Genomic DNA, 17,342 nt, shown 5'->3' with positions numbered 1-17,342 from the left:
ATGACCTAGTCAAGGAATATTACATTTTTTACTTTGCTTGGGAAGTAATGTTATACAATGTGTGACTGTCGCTATCAATTGATCTATTCACTTTCTGTAAAAGATTGAGTGTTCATATACATTCTAATATTAAAACATATTTGGTAGTGGAATAGCATTTGGGGAAATCCGGTCTTGACTTTGTATTCCTTATCCATAATAATTATTATTATTATCATCATTAAACAGCCTATCTAAAATATGTCATGAGTCTTGTTAAACTACGTAGAATGGCAGGAAATGAGCTTCAAAACAACACATTTTCCTAGGTCCCTTAAATTAAACAAAATCAAGTGTGACATACAAATGTGAAAAAGGAGGCCCTGGGGAATAAAATGTTGGGAACACCTGCACTAGATGCGGTGTTTCCGTTGCAGTCATTTTGCTGTGGCGCCGTGCCACGGGAAAATCGTTGCCTCCACGCCCCAAAAATAAGGAACATGAAAAAATATTTCTGCCGCGGCGCACTTCGAAGATGCTATAACAGTCCACATTTACTTATCCTCTGCAAACAAAACGAGTAATGAATAGAAAAATCAGACGCCCCATAGTAGAATAGCTTATCTATTTACCTAGTCTGGTGTCATAAAGTGGTTTCTGTGAGAGGTACAGTTGGGGGGGTGTTACCCCGGGTGGTAGGTTACCCTAACAGGTAGGTCTACATTATGTTCAGTTTCTGCAAGTTTTTTGGTACATAAAATGAATCAATAGGAGACTAACTAGTTAAAATATCACATTTGATTGGCTATATGCATGGTCCAATGTTAAAATAAAAAAATATATAAAAAATGTTTTTTTATTAACTAGGCAAGTCAGTTAAGAACAAATTCTTATTTACAATAATGGCCAAACCCTAACCGGACGACACTGGGCCAGTTGTGCGCGGCCCTAGGGGAGTCCCAATCACAGCCGGTTGTGATACAGCCTGGAATCGAACCAGGGTCTGTAGTGATGCCTCTAGCACTGAGATGCAGTGCCTTAGATCGTTGCGCCACTCGGGAGCCCCAAATAATGTTATTGGGCTCATTTCTGGAGGTGGAAAGTACATTTTAGGTGGTATCAGCGTAATTTTATTTGAATTCATTTTGGAGTAGAATATCCTTTTGAAAAGCCCCCCCCAAACCTCCCCCCACCACTGCTACACATTTTTCCATAGGAAACACTGAGTAGATGACACATACAGATACACATCCACAAATTTACATACATATACATACTGAGAGATCTTAACAGTCATGCACTTGGTGTTAGTCATACTCAGTGATGCAGTTTTTCACACCTTCGATTCACTATTAGAACAGTGACAAACTGGCAGAGTGTTGATCATACTGTATCTACCACCGAATTACCCCAGTTTGTACTGACTGTTACGTCCTAAATGGCACCCTATTCCCTATATTGTGCACTACTTTTAACCAGAGCCCAAAGGGCTTTGGCCATTTGGGATGTACAAATTGACTGAACCCTATGGTTTGATACTGGGAGTCCCGAGAGTCTTCTGTTCTGGTGTGCTAGACACAGTAGAAGTAAACTTGGAAGAGATGAGTCAGAGAGAAATGTTAAATAAACAACAGATTACATTTGTTGTGACTACCGAACTCAAGCTTTATTAAGCATAATAAGTCTCCCTTCAGACCTCTTTCTGTTTTCTCAACCCAGCCATCAAACAATACTTTAGAACCATTTAAATATAATAAATTGGAAGGTTGTGCAGGACTATGGTAGATAGGAACCAATCTATCTGTTCAGACTGTTAGAGTATGTATCTGGTCAATATGTCGGTGTATTATGTTTGTTGTTTATAACAGTGTGTTATATGTGAAAATGGGATTGTATTATAAATTGTATTTGAATGTTTATGGAATCTTGGAAGATTAGTCCAAATGAGGGCTAAATTAAAATAAATCAAATCAAAATCTCTCAAAAACAATCACTTCAATGCAGGAGATACATCGCATATGTTTACAGACACATAGTTTTTCATTGTTTATCTAGAGCTAATGACAAACATGCATAATTCATGTGATATCGAGGGTGACCCAATGTCCTACTATTAAACTATCAACACACACACACGCAACACACAAACACTAGATTGTCTAGATCTCTACATTGTCACAGACACAAACAACAGTATGTGAACATTTTTGTTGCTCCTCAAATGTGTTTATATTTGGTATTGTTTTCGCTGGCTTTTAAAAAGCAACATTTGTTATGACAATTTCCGATTCCCCAAGCTCTAGTATGTCGTAAGATGATGAAATGAACAACATCTTTTAGTGTTTAAACTGGATCATGTAGCTCAGTGCAACCAAGGACTCTTTATGTTCCCATGGCCAAAGAGACTACTAGCTTTCATTATGACAGCCCAGGAGATCACATCAGCGACAGGACGTGTGTGTGTGTGTGTGTGTGTGTGTGTGTGTGTGTGTGTGTGTGTGTGTGTGTGTGTGTGTGTGTGTGTGTGTGTGTGTGTGTGTGTGTCTGCATGAGGGCATGCATGCGTTTTTACTGTAAGTGAGGTTGATGGAGACCTACATGTCCCAACACACAGGTCAGATGCCATAACTTTTGTTTCGCTCTCTGTCCATGGCTGCGGTGTCTTTCCACGGTGTCAGTGTGGAAAGAAAGGACCCCTTGGCTGCGCTGGCGCGGGAGTATGGGGGATCTAAGAGGAACGCTCTACTGAAGTGGTGCCAGAAGAAAACAGAAGGCTATCCGGTAAGGGCCCTGGGTCAGAGACCTGTCTCAATACATAACCCTATCAAATTCCTCTTTCTTTCTCTCGCTTTCTCTCTCCCCGTCTCTCTGACCCTCTCACTCTCTCTCCTCTCTCTCTGCCTCTCTCTCTCATTTCTCCCTCTTTTTCTCTTTTGCTATCTCTCTCTCTCTCGCTAGATATCAGGCATATGTCATGCAGGCCATACTGTGCAGTGAATGTTCCTAAAAATCCAAGATTTGGTGGGAACACTTTAGTATAGGAAAACCCATCTTAAGATACTATGTCCTTATTAGTCGCACATTGAGACAGATTACGAAGAATCTCTTTCTTGTTTTACTTGCTCTTTATTAAATACAAATAAATTATTACATTTATTAAATATGTCTTTATTATGACTAACAATGAGGTTATTAAAGATTGGCCAGTAACACATGACTTATAATGTTAGAATAAAAACACAAGTAATAAAGGCCTAATATATAACTAATAAGACCAAATAAAAGCCTTATATATAGCTAACAAGACCAAATAAAGGCCTTATAGCTAGTAATATACACACTTATAAACAACAAATTAGTGACTTATTTATATGTGCACTTATTTATAAAGTGTTACCCAAGGCTTTATACTATAAACTGTGCTTCTCATTGGAACATGTTGGCTTATAGAGCATATTGCGGTTTTAGGCTGTTTTTACATAATAGTCTGCTGTGTTTACACACAGACAAACCCTCACCTCACCTGTCCTCACTGTGTGGACATAAAATGATATCATTAATGTCAGAAAATCATCCTCAATGCAAAGGGATCCAGTACAAAGAATACAGTGGAACGTGTGGATGTGTGTGGGGGGGGGCGTGTCTGAGCAAACACATAAGTGAGCGTGCATGAGTGAGTGCATTTGTGTCTGCGTGCATGTTATTATGTGTGCGTGTTCCCTTTCTAGGCCCACGTTCACCTGGTTTAGCCCTCAACTAATAGCCTGTTTAAGGAGTCCATTAAACACAGTGGGATTACTGGGATTACTGATTGTACATCATGTGTGAGGGCCAGCTAATGCCACTAACACTGGTAAACAAAGGCTAAGAAAGGAGGGTCGGGGTCTGCCTGGTCTCTGCACTGTTCTCCTTCTTAGCTAAATTCCATCGCAGTATGGGGTGTGCTAGCTAGCTTACAGTAACACCAAGGCTGCGACTGAAATGTAATGTCTTCATGGCGCGCACAAACACGAATTTCCAAGACTGTGTCCTTCTAAAACTAATATTTCTTATTCGTTTTTGAAGTCACAAGCCTGAAACCTTGAACATAGACTGCTGACACCCTGTGGAAGCCATAGGAATTGCATCCAGGGAGCTAATTTTCAATATGACCTTTCTCTTGCATTTCTAAGAGGACGGTCTCTCAAAAAAAAGAAATTCTGGTTGGTTTTCTCCTACCATATCTATTGTGTTATATTCTCCTACATTATTTGAACATTTCTACAAATTTCAAAGTGCTTTCTTTCCAATGGTACCAATTATATACATATCCTGGCTTCAGGGCCTAAGCTACAGGCAGTTTACTTTGGGCACGTCATTCAGACAGGAGGAGGAGAAAAAGGGGCCTATCCCTAATTAAGACAAGGTTAAAGGTGACTAAAAATAGACAAGCTTTAAATCATTGAATGAGTTGTTAGATCAATAGAGTTCCTGTTTTTAGGCATGTTGGGTGGTGAAATGAGTCATACCTCCACCCTGTCCTCTGTTGCCATGGTACCTCATTCATAATTCTGACTCACTGCTGATGTTCCTAAGACACTGCAAATCCACTGCGATGAAAACAGCCAACCTTGATAGTTACAGTAGATACGTTTATTTCTCGAGCAGACCAACTGAATGGACTCTACTGAAGAATGGCTGTATTTGCAGCTATGCACTCCTTTAACTGGGAGATGGACATGGTCTCCATCTTGATGGAGACTGCTTATCTGATTGTTTCTTTCATACACAAACTGATTGGTATATAGCTGTGGGGTATTCATTTTAGTCAACGCTCTTATCCAGAGCAATTAGGGTTACATGACTTGCTCAATGGCACATCGACAGCTTTTCACCTAGTCGACTCGGGGATTCGAACCTTTCGGTTACTGGCCCAACGGTCTTAACCGCTCGGCTACCTCCCGTTTCAGTCATTGGCACCTACTGGTATTCTATGGTCTACTTTTACACTCAGTGGTTCTGCTGAGGAGAATAATCATTCTCTGGTTTCTGGAATGCAATAAGAGGCTTTGGCTAATAGCTGGATGAAAATGTATTTCAGTACATGGAATGAATAGGCTCTGGGGTGACTGTTACAGTATATGATGATGCGTAATTTCCATGTGAGCATCCATGTGTTTGAATTCCTCCTCAGATTGTGAGTGTTACATAATAGTGCAGAAACATCCATGTGTTTTTGTGTCAGGACAACAGCCGTCCATGTCTAAATAATTAATTAATTATTGAATTCATTCATTAATCTGTATTTGATGCCATGGGCATCAGTTTTGAGCTCTAAAATCACATTCCATCTCATGGCACATCCCAGTAATAGGAACAGATATGGCCACAGGCCTTCTCTGACCACACGGCTGCCTGGGAAAGGAAAAGGTTACTGCCAGAGCACAATATGGGCCATAAATTGAGCTTAATATCAGGCCGGCAAAGGTCAGAGCAGACAACCAACTATGTTCACCGTCATGGCCGACCTGCCCTGTTGCAACAGAGGCCCACTAATGACCTGCTAATGTGTGGAGACAGACAGCCTGTCACAGTCAAGCATCTCTTCTTAAGGCTGTTGGCTAGCCAGGCTGAGGCCATAGTGTTGATAGCGTTACACAGAACGGGAGCTTGGGCAGTTGAGATCCCTTTCCCTTTTCTACCTAACCATCATTCTGGTTTGATAAAGGTTAGTGGGGGTTATACCTTTCAGTTTCAACAGATTTTAGTGTATTGTTCTGTGGGATACCTATTTTGCTCCATTTAGTAAGGTGGGTCGTGAGGTGATATTTCCCTACTAACAGGACTCTTAAAGCTCCAAATCATGTTGTCGGGTTGAAGAGGTCATGTAATGGGGACATAATGAACTGTCACTTTGAAGTATTTTACCAGCCCTGTAGGAATATTGACTGTGCTGTGTGCGGTGTGTGTACGTGTGTCTGGTGTGCGTGTCTGTGTGTGTTCTCTCTGTTGCACGGCTCAGCTGAAGTAGGTGTCAGGAAACTGGCCTCGGATATTTTCTCATCTGTCTGTGTGGAGCCAGAATGGCCTCTCTCTCAGACAGCCCCTCCCCCTGGCTGGAGGTCAGACATATTGTTACAAGGCCTGTGGTCAAACAAGACTCTAAATTAAATTAAGATGGAAAAACAGGCACTACTGTAATCAAGAGGGGGCTATATCCCGTTTAAAATGAAAACCACTAAAGACACAGTGTGTCCCAAATGGCACCCTTTTCCTTATAGTGCACTACTTTGGACCAGAGCCATAGTACACTATATAGGGAATAGAGTGCCATTTGGGATGCATATTTTGAAGCTATATTCCTATTGGGGATGCAAAGCCTAATTACAATACTTTTCCTGTGGTCAATAATAATTACTGGGATGGATTTAGACGGCTGTTAGCCTAGCTGTTAGAGCGTTGGGCCAGTTAATGAAAGGTTGCTGGTTCAAATACCCTAGGTGAAAAATCTGTCGATGTACCCATGAGCAAGGCACTTAACCCGAATTTGCTCCAGCGGTGCCGTACTACTATGGCTGACCCTTTAAACACCTATTCAGTGTATGTGACAATAAAACATCTTGTTTTTTTATATGCTAGGATTTTCATTTGATTTAGTAGCTATTATATCACGTTAATACTAGCATAATAAATCTAGGGTCATTATTTATCACGATGGGCTAACTTGGCTATTATGTGTTTGATTTTGAACACCATCCTCCTGTCACATCAAACTGAAAGAGGATGGCAGGTTTATTGCAGTTTTTGATGTTGAAAACAAGATACAGTGTGAAGCCACTGTGTACGTGCGGACATACCCGTACATCCCACCTGAGCCCTCTCCCCTTATATGGAGCAGTGATGATGGCCATGGGCCTCTATGTATGCGCCCACTCAGGCGGTGTGTGTGTGTGTCTGCGTGTGTGTGTGTCAACCTGCCAATACGGCTCGTGCCACTGGCCATACTCTAACGACTAACAAGGTCAACGAGATACCATTAAACGTGGTAAACAACACACACAGTGACGTGAGTGCTGGAGGTGGCCGTGCTGTTGCCATGGTGAGGAAGAGATCAATACCCTCCGGGTAGAAGGGGAGAAGGGGTAAACACAGCACCACGGTAATGTGACCAAGATTAGTAGATATATATATATATATATATATATATACACACACACACACACACACACACACACACAGGGACCTGAAGGATGTTCTCCAGTGGTGTGTGTCAACATCTGGAGGGGAGGCGCGTGCTTGGTGGGACTGCTCTCAGAACACCTCAAATGTCAGCTTCTCAAAAGAGACAATCGATCAGCAAAGACATTTTAATTATTTATTTTTTTTTTACATTTTAGCAGACACTCTTATCCAGAGCAACTTACAGTAGTGAATGCATACATTTCATACATTTTTTCTTTTTTTTCTTTCCTGTGCTGGCCTCCCGTGGGAATCAACCCCGCAACCCTGGCGTTGCAAACACCATGCTCTACCAACTGAGCTACAGGGAAGACCTTAATTATGTTCTGATTGACTGGGCCTTGTGGGAGCTAGCTAGCTGCTCTCAGAGTGGATGACAGGAGAGAGAGAGAGCTCTCACAGGAAATCAACATTCACTGTTTGTAGATTTCACACACAAACACAGGCACCTCCACACACACACACACACACACACACACACACACACACACACACACTTCAAACAGAGCTGACCATATGTACAGTGAGGGAAAAAAGTATTTGATCCCCTGCTGATTTTGTACATTTGCCCACTGACAAAGAAATGATCAGTCTATAATTTTAATGGTAGGTTTATTTGAACAGTGAGAGACAGAATAACAACAAAAAAATCCAGAAAAAAACGCATGTCAAAAATGTTATAAAATTATTTGCATTTTAATGAGGGAAATAAGTATTTGACCCCTCTGCAAAACATGACTTAGTACTTGGTGGCAAAACCCTTGTTGGCAATCACAGAGGTCAGATGATTCTTGTAGTTGGCCACCAGGTTTGCACACATCTCAGGAGGGATTTTGTCCCACTGCTCTTTGCAGATCTTCTCCAAGTCATTAAGGTTTCGAGGCTGACGTTTGGCAACTTGAACCTTCAGCTCCCTCCACAGATTTTGTATGGGATTAAGGTCTGGAGACTGGCTAGGCCACTCCAGGACCTTAATGTGCTTCTTCTTGAGCCACTCCTTTGTTGGCTTGGCCGTGTGTTTTGGGTCATTGTCATGCTGGAATACCCATCCACGACCCATTTTCAATGCTCTGGCTGAGGGAAGGAGGTTCTCACCCAAGATTTGACGGTACATGGCCCCGTCCATCGTCCCTTTGATGCGGTGAAGTTGTCCTGTCCCCTTAGCAGAAAAACACCCCCAAAGCATAATGTTTCCACCTCCATGTTTGACGGTGGGGATGGTGTTCTTGGGGTCATAGGCAGCATTCCTCCTCCTCCAAACATGGCGAGTTGAGTTGATGCCAAAGAGCTCCATTTTGGTCTCATCTGACCACAACACTTTCACCCAGTTGTCCTCTGAATCATTCAGATGTTCATTGGCAAATTCAGACGGGCATGTATATGTGCTTTCTTGAGCAGGGGGACCTTGCGGGCGCTGCAGGATTTCAATTCTTCACGGCATAGTGTGTTACCAGTTGTTTTCTTGCTGACTATGGTCTCAGCTGCCTTGAGATCATGGCAAGATCCTCCCGTGTAGTTCTGGGCTGATTCCTCACCGTTCTCATGATTATTGCAACTCCACGAGGTGAGATCTTGCATGGAGCCCCAGGCTGAGGGAGATTGACAGTTCTTTTGTGTTTCTTCCATTTGCGAATCATCGCACCAACTGTTGTCACCTTCTCACCAAGCTGCTTGGCGATGGTCTTGTAGCCCATTCCAGCCTTGTGTAGGTCTACAATCTTGTCCCTGACATCCTTGGAGAGCTCTTTGGTCTTGGCCATGGTGGAGAGTTTGGAATCTGATTGATTGATTGCTTCTGTGGACAGGTATCTTTTATACAGGTAACAAACTGAGATTAGGAGCACTCCCTTTAAGAGTGTGCTCCTAATCTCAGCTCGTTACCTGTATAAAAGAGACCTGGGAGCCAGAAATCTTTCTGATTGAGAGGGGGTCAAATACTTATTTCCCTCATTAAAATGCAAATCAATTTATAACATTTCTGACATGCGTTTTTCTGGATTTTTTTGTTGTTATTCTGTCTCTCACTGTTCAAGTACTCCTACCATTAAAATTAAAGACTGATCATTTCTTTGTCAGTGGGCAAGCGTACAAAATCAGCAGGGGATCAAATACTTTTTTCCCTCACTGTACATGCCTCGACCAAAGGCCATGCAGAAGACATTATCATCATGACAAATTATCTGTTTGAATGATGATTACAGTATCTCAGTTGTACTGAAATCCACTGCCCGTCACAGACAGTTAATCACTTCAATCACAATCAATACAGAGTCTTTAAAAACAAAAGGTTTTGTTCTGATTCCACCTGCTCTGGTTTCCCACTGTATTTTTATCATGGTGGTCTTTGATGTTGTTATTTGGGTCAGCAGCCCGGACGGCGAGTTATTCAATTAACCAAAACATAAGCCTTGTTCATTGTTCAGGATGGGAACAATGAGGAGAAGGCGAACAGACAGGCTTAGCCGGGAGTCTCAGTCTGGGCTCAACAGAACGTAGCCTCAGCTGGGACTAACTGAGGAGATTGGCCTTCCTCTGTCATCCGGCCCTCTCTGAGAAACAAACACAACCACCCCTGGTGGTAGAGAGGGGGCGAGCTAGGACCCCCAGCGGTTTGAGGAAGAAGGAAGGAGCTAATGAATAGGGGGTGGGGGTATATCTAGAGAGAAGAATTGGGACATTCGAACTGTGTCATGATACTGCTGGGGTGGGCCTTAGGGGGAGGCAGCAGATACATTGGTTAAAATGCATCATGACTCTCCCTGCCTCAGTACCATGTATATGGGAGATAAATACTTACTCAACACAATTCAAGCTGACACAAAGGCCTTGGTATCCCTATATCCTATTTGACTTCTGCCACTCTTCCTAACACCTGAGAGAGAGAGAGAGAGAGAGAGAGAGAGAGAGAGAGAGAGAGAGAGAGAGAGAGAGAGAGAGAGAGAGAACACAGTCCATTATTATATATGGACGGGCTGCTTAGCTGCCTCACACTCATATTACATTTACATTTTAGTCATTTAGCAGACGCTCTTATCCAGAGCAACTTACAGTTAGTGCATTCACTAGGTGGGACAACCACATATCACAGTCATAGTAAGTACATTTTCTCTCAATAAAGTAGCTTTCAGAAAAGTCAGCGCTAGAAATATATATTTGACTTTACCTGCCGCTCCTGTGTGTGTGTGTGTGTGTGTGTGTGTGTGTGTGTGTGTGTGTGTGTGTGTGTGTGTGTGTGTGTGTGTGTGTGTGTGTGTGTGTGTGTGTGTGTGTGTGTGTGTGTGTTTCCCTGTCCGGCCCTGGCTGCGCTTTTCTTTCAGGCTTTCATTGGTCAGGCTGTCATGATTAATTGCATGGCCTATTACGGTAGCTTCCCTTTTCTTTGTTCACCCGGGAGAGGGGCTCAGGGCTTAAAGGGATAGTTCGGGATTTTGCAAATGAAGCCTTTTATCTACTAACCTGGCTAAAACCTAACTTGAAGTCCTCCTGACTTGATCGTTTGTAAAGGCTATTTTGATGTTGTCGGCATGATGTGTCAATAACGAAGGGAATGTGCTTTTTTACTGATTGGTTCTCCTCTGTGTCTTTCTCCCTCAAACCCATGTGGACAACCACACACAGCCCCCGACCGCCGCCCCCTTCCAATACAACTGTTGTATTTTAAAATACAACGTGACGTCTCAACCACCCAGGAAATAAAATACAACCGTTTGAGAGAACCAATCTAAGCTCAGCCAGAAATAAGCACAACTCGGAACAAATACTGCATTTACAACGGCTTCCTGTCCAGACCAGTGTGTCACAGCTCTCTTTCGCTTTGAGTCACATGAGTTGCGTCAGCCAGGCTATTTATCTACTTCCCCAGAGCCAGATGAACTCCCGGATGCCATTGTTATGTCTTGCGTCCAGTATGAAGCAAGTTAGAGGTAGTTTCGCAAGCCAAGCTAAATAGCATTAGCTCTAACTTAATGCAAAGACCAGTCTTTGCGCTAAGCTAGTTGTCATTGGCTCGCGAATGCATATTGACTGTAAGGTTTTATTGTAACTGCAATGACGATGTGTTGGGCCTGTGTGGTAGATGTGAGAAACAAAATAAAAAAGTGAGAGATGACTGTTGGTTTGTGCTGTAGTATGTAGAGAGCTTTATTTATAGTATTGGAACTTCTTTGTTGTCGTAGCTGATGGTGATATTGTATGGCTGACTGGCTGGCAGACTTGCTGGCTGGCTTACTGACTGGCTGACAGGCTGGGCTTCCTAATGCAATCATACTGTATGTTATCTACATAATCTTTTACTGCAGTGGGCTAAATCAGGGTCACACAGAGTGTTTATTGGTAGTCTTAAACATTTGTCTTAAACAAATCTTCTTTCGACCAATCGATTGGTCAAAATTGTAAAACATGTATTTTTCCATATATAGACACATCCTATGTGTTTTAATGAAATCAATTATATGCACTGAGCTTGTCTGATGCTTTAAGCGAACTGTTTGATGAAATAATTAAGACTCGCAAATGACTAGAGGGAGTCTGACTGAAAAGTTATGCTACCAAAATCCCCAATTTATTTAGGGAAAACATTCCATATTCCCTCAACCCTTGCTCTATTTACGTGACACATGTATGCATCGCATGCACTGTAATTGTAAATAAGAATTTGTTCTTAATTGACTTGCCTAGTTAAAGAAAGATTAAGTAATTAAAAAAAATAATCACAATCATAATCACATCAATAAATTGGTTATAACAAACTCAGCAAAATGAATGCAGAGGACGTGACAAATAAACTAAAAATGGGGGAATGTTTACTGGTTGCTCAGGATGTAAAGGGGAAGTCAGATATGTGGAATAAATTTGACTAGTTGTGGAAAATACTGGGGATAAAGAAAAAGAAGGTAAGGAGCTAGCGCTGCATGCATATTATGTGTGCCAAACAGGTGCTGTTACTGTAGATTACAATATCATTTTTATGAGCATTTGGAACAATGTAAACAACACAGTGTACCAGAGAATCTGTTGTAATGTTTATTTTTTATTTTTTGAATGCCTTTATTACAGCAAAGACTAAAAACAGTCACATTCATTTGTGAATGCAATTTCGGGAAATGGAACAGTTTAGGCCTATTTATTGTTTACGCTAATTATTCAATGGTCGCTTTGTTATTTTATTTTAAAACTAAACTGCTTGATTGCATTTAAATTCATGAATGACTCGTATGTTGTGTGGTGACATGAATGAATAAATGAATGATTGGTACAGTATTAAGTTACAGTATTAAGTAAGTTACAGTATTAAGACTAAGTAAGTTACAGTATTAAGACTAAACAGGATGCTCTCTTCGGCCTACAGCTTGATGGTGGTTATACAAGGCTGCTATACTTAGCCTACTAATGATAATGACATTACTTATTATTATAATGATGATCATGATAATAGTAATAATAACAATAAGAAGGGGATCAAGGGAGAGGAGGGTTATTATTATTGTTAGAAATACACATTTCCAGACAGTTTGGAACAGTTTAAACAACACTAAATAAATTATAATTAATACCAGAGAGGCTGGTCTAATGAAAAGAAAGTGTAAAGTCTTTATTACAGCATAGCAAAGATTAAAAACAGTTTAAAAATGGTTTACCCGACATGTGGTTGCGTGTGGCTTGGTGCTCACGGAATCAGAAGGCTATTAAACAAATACTCAAACAGGTAACAGAAGCAGGATCTGTCTTTTCTGTAGATATATATGGTTGATTTATAAAGCCAGGCACCTTTAACAGTTAGGCTATTGATTATAGACCTAATTAAGTTGGGGTTTCCTCTCTCCTCACTTTTCTTAGACCATTAAGGCAAGGGCTGTTTTATCTTCTCCTAACTCCACTGCTGCCTCCACCGCATTGTTCTCAACACCAATATACTGGTTAACTTTTCTATTATGCACATAGCAACATGGTCTAGGAAAAGGCGCCAATTCAACAGCACACTGATGTGATTCAGAACCAAGGACAGCGACTACTATCCAACGTGGGAGAAAGCGCATTTGTTATTAAATAATATATTTTTTATTTGTGTTGCATCATTGTTCTTACATATTAAATTTCAGTAGCACGTCTTAGACTGATGGACTGTGCCATCCCCATGGCCTCCACAATGGATCAGTCCACTCAGACAGATGCAAATCAGATCGGTGTCTTTTTCGTGTGTTTTTTGCTACTGCTCGACTAAAGAAATCTCTGTCGACCAACAGCCTATCGATCAAACAATCGACCAGTTGACTAAATGGGGTCAGCCCTACACCCCACACACATGATTATGGGCTTAAAATATAGAGTAAAATATAGAGTTGAAATATATTCAATTTTGAGTTTGCATTCCAATATTACACTTTATATACATGACAGAAGACTGAAATATAACAAAACCGTTTGACATAGAAACACCGGATTTAAGGGTGGGAGTTTTTTTAAATAATGTTTATTAATTGTGAAATTATGAAAAATATTAATAACATTCCACCCAGGAGGCCACTAGAGGACGATTTGGTCATTTGACTGCAGGAAAGAGGTACAGCTGGTTTACCGGCAAAGCAAATGTATACTAGCTCTCTCGATTAATCTCTACCCCACTCTATCCATATTTAGCTTGCCCACTTCCACCTCTCTCTCCCCCTCTCCTCTCTCACCCTTTCTCTCCTTCTCAATCTCCCTCACACCCCTTATCTGTCTCTATCTCTCCCCCTCTTCTCTCTCTCTCCCCCAATATACTTTCATTTGATTTCTCTCTCCTTTTGGTTCTAGTAACTGGGCAGCTCAGTCTTTTGTGTAGAGCGAGACATTTCCTGTCGCTGTGTTTGCTTTTCTGAGCCTGGTCCCCGAGTAATGATCGGGTCTGCTGTTGTTTTAACATTCATGGTGCCCCCTCTCTCAATCCCCCATCCCCCTTTATTCTGCCCCTGCCCCACCCCCCACCCAAACATGGCCAGACCAGACCAGGATGTAACTCTATGCTCCTCAGAACAAGACACACACAAACAGACTATGGACCCCTCATCGCTCCTCTACCACCCTGCCCAACCCATGAGTCATTGTCTGAGTCAGACAGACCCTGTGGGTGTGTGTATCAGTGTGTCTGGCTGTCTCATCCCCATACAGTAGAATGGGTTCAGAGCTTCTGCTGCTCCAGTCCACAGACTGGCAGGACAGGAGAGAGGAGAGTAGAAGGAACGCCAGCCTACATGACTGTGCAGGTCTGCCTGGGTGGAAGACAATAATAGACAAGCAATGAGTGATCTCACAGTGATGGGATGTCTTGTTCTAATCTACATGTTTTTAGTTTGGTGCATTTGTACTGAATGGAATCAGTCTCTAGTGATTCAAGGAATAGATTGTAAGGTTCCTTCCTTGTAAATTGGACCCAACAGCGGCACCTGTTATTGAGAACTGCAGAATAATAAAGTCTACATCCCAAACAGCACCCTATTCCCTATTTAGAGCACTACTTTTAAATCCAGACTTTTGGCAGTGCAGTATACAGACGGAATAGGGTGCAATTGGTATGCAGCCAAAGTGACCGTTCTGTAACCTTAGGAATGCAGTGCAGCATTTGAGCCTCCCCTATCCTCCCAGAAGCCCTGTAACAGGAAGCCCATCAGGGACAGACAGCAGGACAACTAAGTAACAGGGTCAGGGGAACTACAGGGATTGCACCCAGGGGAGACAGCTCTCTGGCTGGGTGTCCTGTTCCCAACATTCCATCTGGATCTGCCAGCACATGGAAGGGAATAAGGGGACACAAAAAAGGACTCTCAATCCAACAAGGATCTGCACTGTAAAAAAAAAAGAGTCAATTTAACCAATTGCTTAATCAGCATTATTCTGTGAGTTGGGTGGACTTCAGAAGGACAAGCCATTCTGCTAGTCTATGAACGTTTGTTCACTCAACAAACTTTACTCACAGGGAGTTGAATGTATAAAAACTTGTTGAGTCGAATTACAAATTCGTGTTTGCCGTTCGAAGGCAACACTGTATGTTGGTTCAGCTACACTACCGGTCAAAAGTTTTAGAACGCCTACTCATTCAAGGGTTTTTCTTTATTTTTACTAATTTCTACATTGTAGAATAATAGTGAAGACATCAAAACTATGAAATAACACATATGGAATCTATATATAAATATAATATAACATATATTTTATATTTGAGATTCTTCAAATAGCCACCATTTGCTGCCTTGATGACAGCTTTGCGCACTCTTGGCATTCTCTCAACCAGCTTCACCTGGAATGCTTTTCCAACAGTCTTGAAGGAGTTCCCACATATGCTGAGCACTTGTTGGCTGCTTTCCCTTCACTCTGTGGTCCGACTCATCCCAAACCTTCTTAATTTGGTTGATTTTGGGGGATTGTGAAGCCCAAGTCATCTGATGCAGCACTCCATCACTCTCTTTCTTGGTGAAATAGCCCTTACACATTCTGGAGGTGTGTTGAGTCATTGTCCTGTTGAAAAGTAAATGATAGTCCCACTAAGCCCAAACCAGATGGGATGGCGTATCGCTGCAGAATGCTGTGGTAGCCATGCTGGTTAAGTGTGCCTTAAATTCTAAATAAATCACAGACAGTGTCACGAGCAAAGCACCTCCACACCATAACACCTTCTCCATGCTTTACGGTGGGAAATACACATGCAGAGACATTCCGTTCACCCACACAGCGTCTCACAAAGACACAGCAGTTGAAACCAAAAATCTCAAATTTGGACTTGTGTTTCTTGGTCCAAGCAAGTCTCTTCTTCTTATTGATGTCCTTTAGTAGTGTTTTCTTAGCAGCAATTCGACCATGAACAGTTGATATTGAGATGTGTCTGTTACTTGACCTCTGTGAAGCATGTGTTTGGACTGCAATTTCTGAGGCTGGTAACTAATGAACTTATCCTCTGCAGCAGATGTAACTCTGGGTCTTCTATTCCAGTGGCGGTCCTCATGAGAGCCAGTTTCATCATAATGCTTGATGGTTTTTGCGACTGCACTTTCAAAGTTCTTGAAATGTTCCCTATTGACTGACCTTCATGTCTTAAAGAAATGATGGACTGTCATTTCTCTTTGCTTATTTGAGCTGTTCTTGCCATAATATGGACTTGGTGTTTTACCAAATAGGGCTATCTTCAGTATACCCCCCTACATTGTCACAACACAACTGATTGGCTCAGACGCATTAAGAAGGAAAGAAATTCCACAAATGAACTTTTAATAAGGCACACCTGTTAATTGAAATGCATTCCAGGTGACTACCTCATGAACTGATTGATAGAATGCTAAGAGTGTGCAAAGCTGTCATCAAGACAAAGGCTGGCTATTTGAAGAATCTCAAATATAAAATATATTTAGATTTGTTTTACACGTGTGTTATTTCATAGTTTTGATGTCTTCACTATTATTCTACAGTGTAGAAAATAGTAAAAAATAAAGAAAAACCCTTGAATGAGTAGGTGTCCTAAAACCTTTGACCGGTAGTGTTATATGCCCAAATGTTAACCAAAATCAAATTGTATTTGTCACATGCGCCGAATACAACAGGACCTTACAATGAAATGCTTACTTACAAGCCCTTAACCAACAATGCAGTTTTAAGAAAAAAAATAAGAAAAAATAGGAATAAAAGTAACAAATAATTAAAGAGCAGAAGTAAAAAAAACTATTGCGAGGCTATATACAGGGGGTACCGGTCAATGTGCGGGGGCACCAGTTAGTCCAGGTAATTGAGGTAATATTTACATGTAGGTAGAGTTATTAAAGTGACTATGCATAGATAATAACAGAGGGTAGCAGCAGCGTAAAAGGGGGGGGGCAATGCAAATAGACTTGGTAGCCATTTGATTAGATGTTCAGGAGTCTTATGGCTTGGGGGTAGAAGCTGTTTAGAAGCCTCTTGGACCTAGACTTGGCACTCCGGTACCGCTTGCCATGCGGTAGCAGAGAGAACAGTCTATGTCTAGGCTGGCTGGAGTCTTTGACAATTTTTAGGGCCTTCCTCTGACACCAACGGGTATAGAGGTCCTGCATGGCAGGAAGCTATATACCAGCTCAGGAAGCTCTGTAGTGCCTTGCGGTCGGAGACAGAGCAGTTGCCATACCAAGTAGTGATGCAACCCGTCA

General features: G+C 41.7%; 1 protein-coding gene across 4 annotated transcripts in view; it reads left to right on the top strand.

Annotated features, from left to right (window-relative positions):
* Positions 1 to 17,342, top strand: part of LOC115148857 (cytospin-B) — a 170,042-nt gene that overhangs the window by 129,310 nt on the left and 23,390 nt on the right. For all 4 annotated transcript variants that reach the window (XM_029691144.1, XM_029691142.1, XM_029691143.1 and 1 more), the window contains one exon: positions 2,658 to 2,760. In XM_029691144.1, the coding sequence (XP_029547004.1) occupies positions 2,658 to 2,760 (103 nt within the window). The remainder of the gene's footprint in view (positions 1 to 2,657; positions 2,761 to 17,342) is intronic.

Source organism: Salmo trutta, chromosome 15 (assembly GCF_901001165.1).
Source record: "Salmo trutta chromosome 15, fSalTru1.1, whole genome shotgun sequence".
In the NCBI taxonomy this organism is placed as follows: Eukaryota; Metazoa; Chordata; class Actinopteri; order Salmoniformes; family Salmonidae; genus Salmo; species Salmo trutta.
This window is presented reverse-complemented; position numbering and strand designations above follow the sequence as displayed.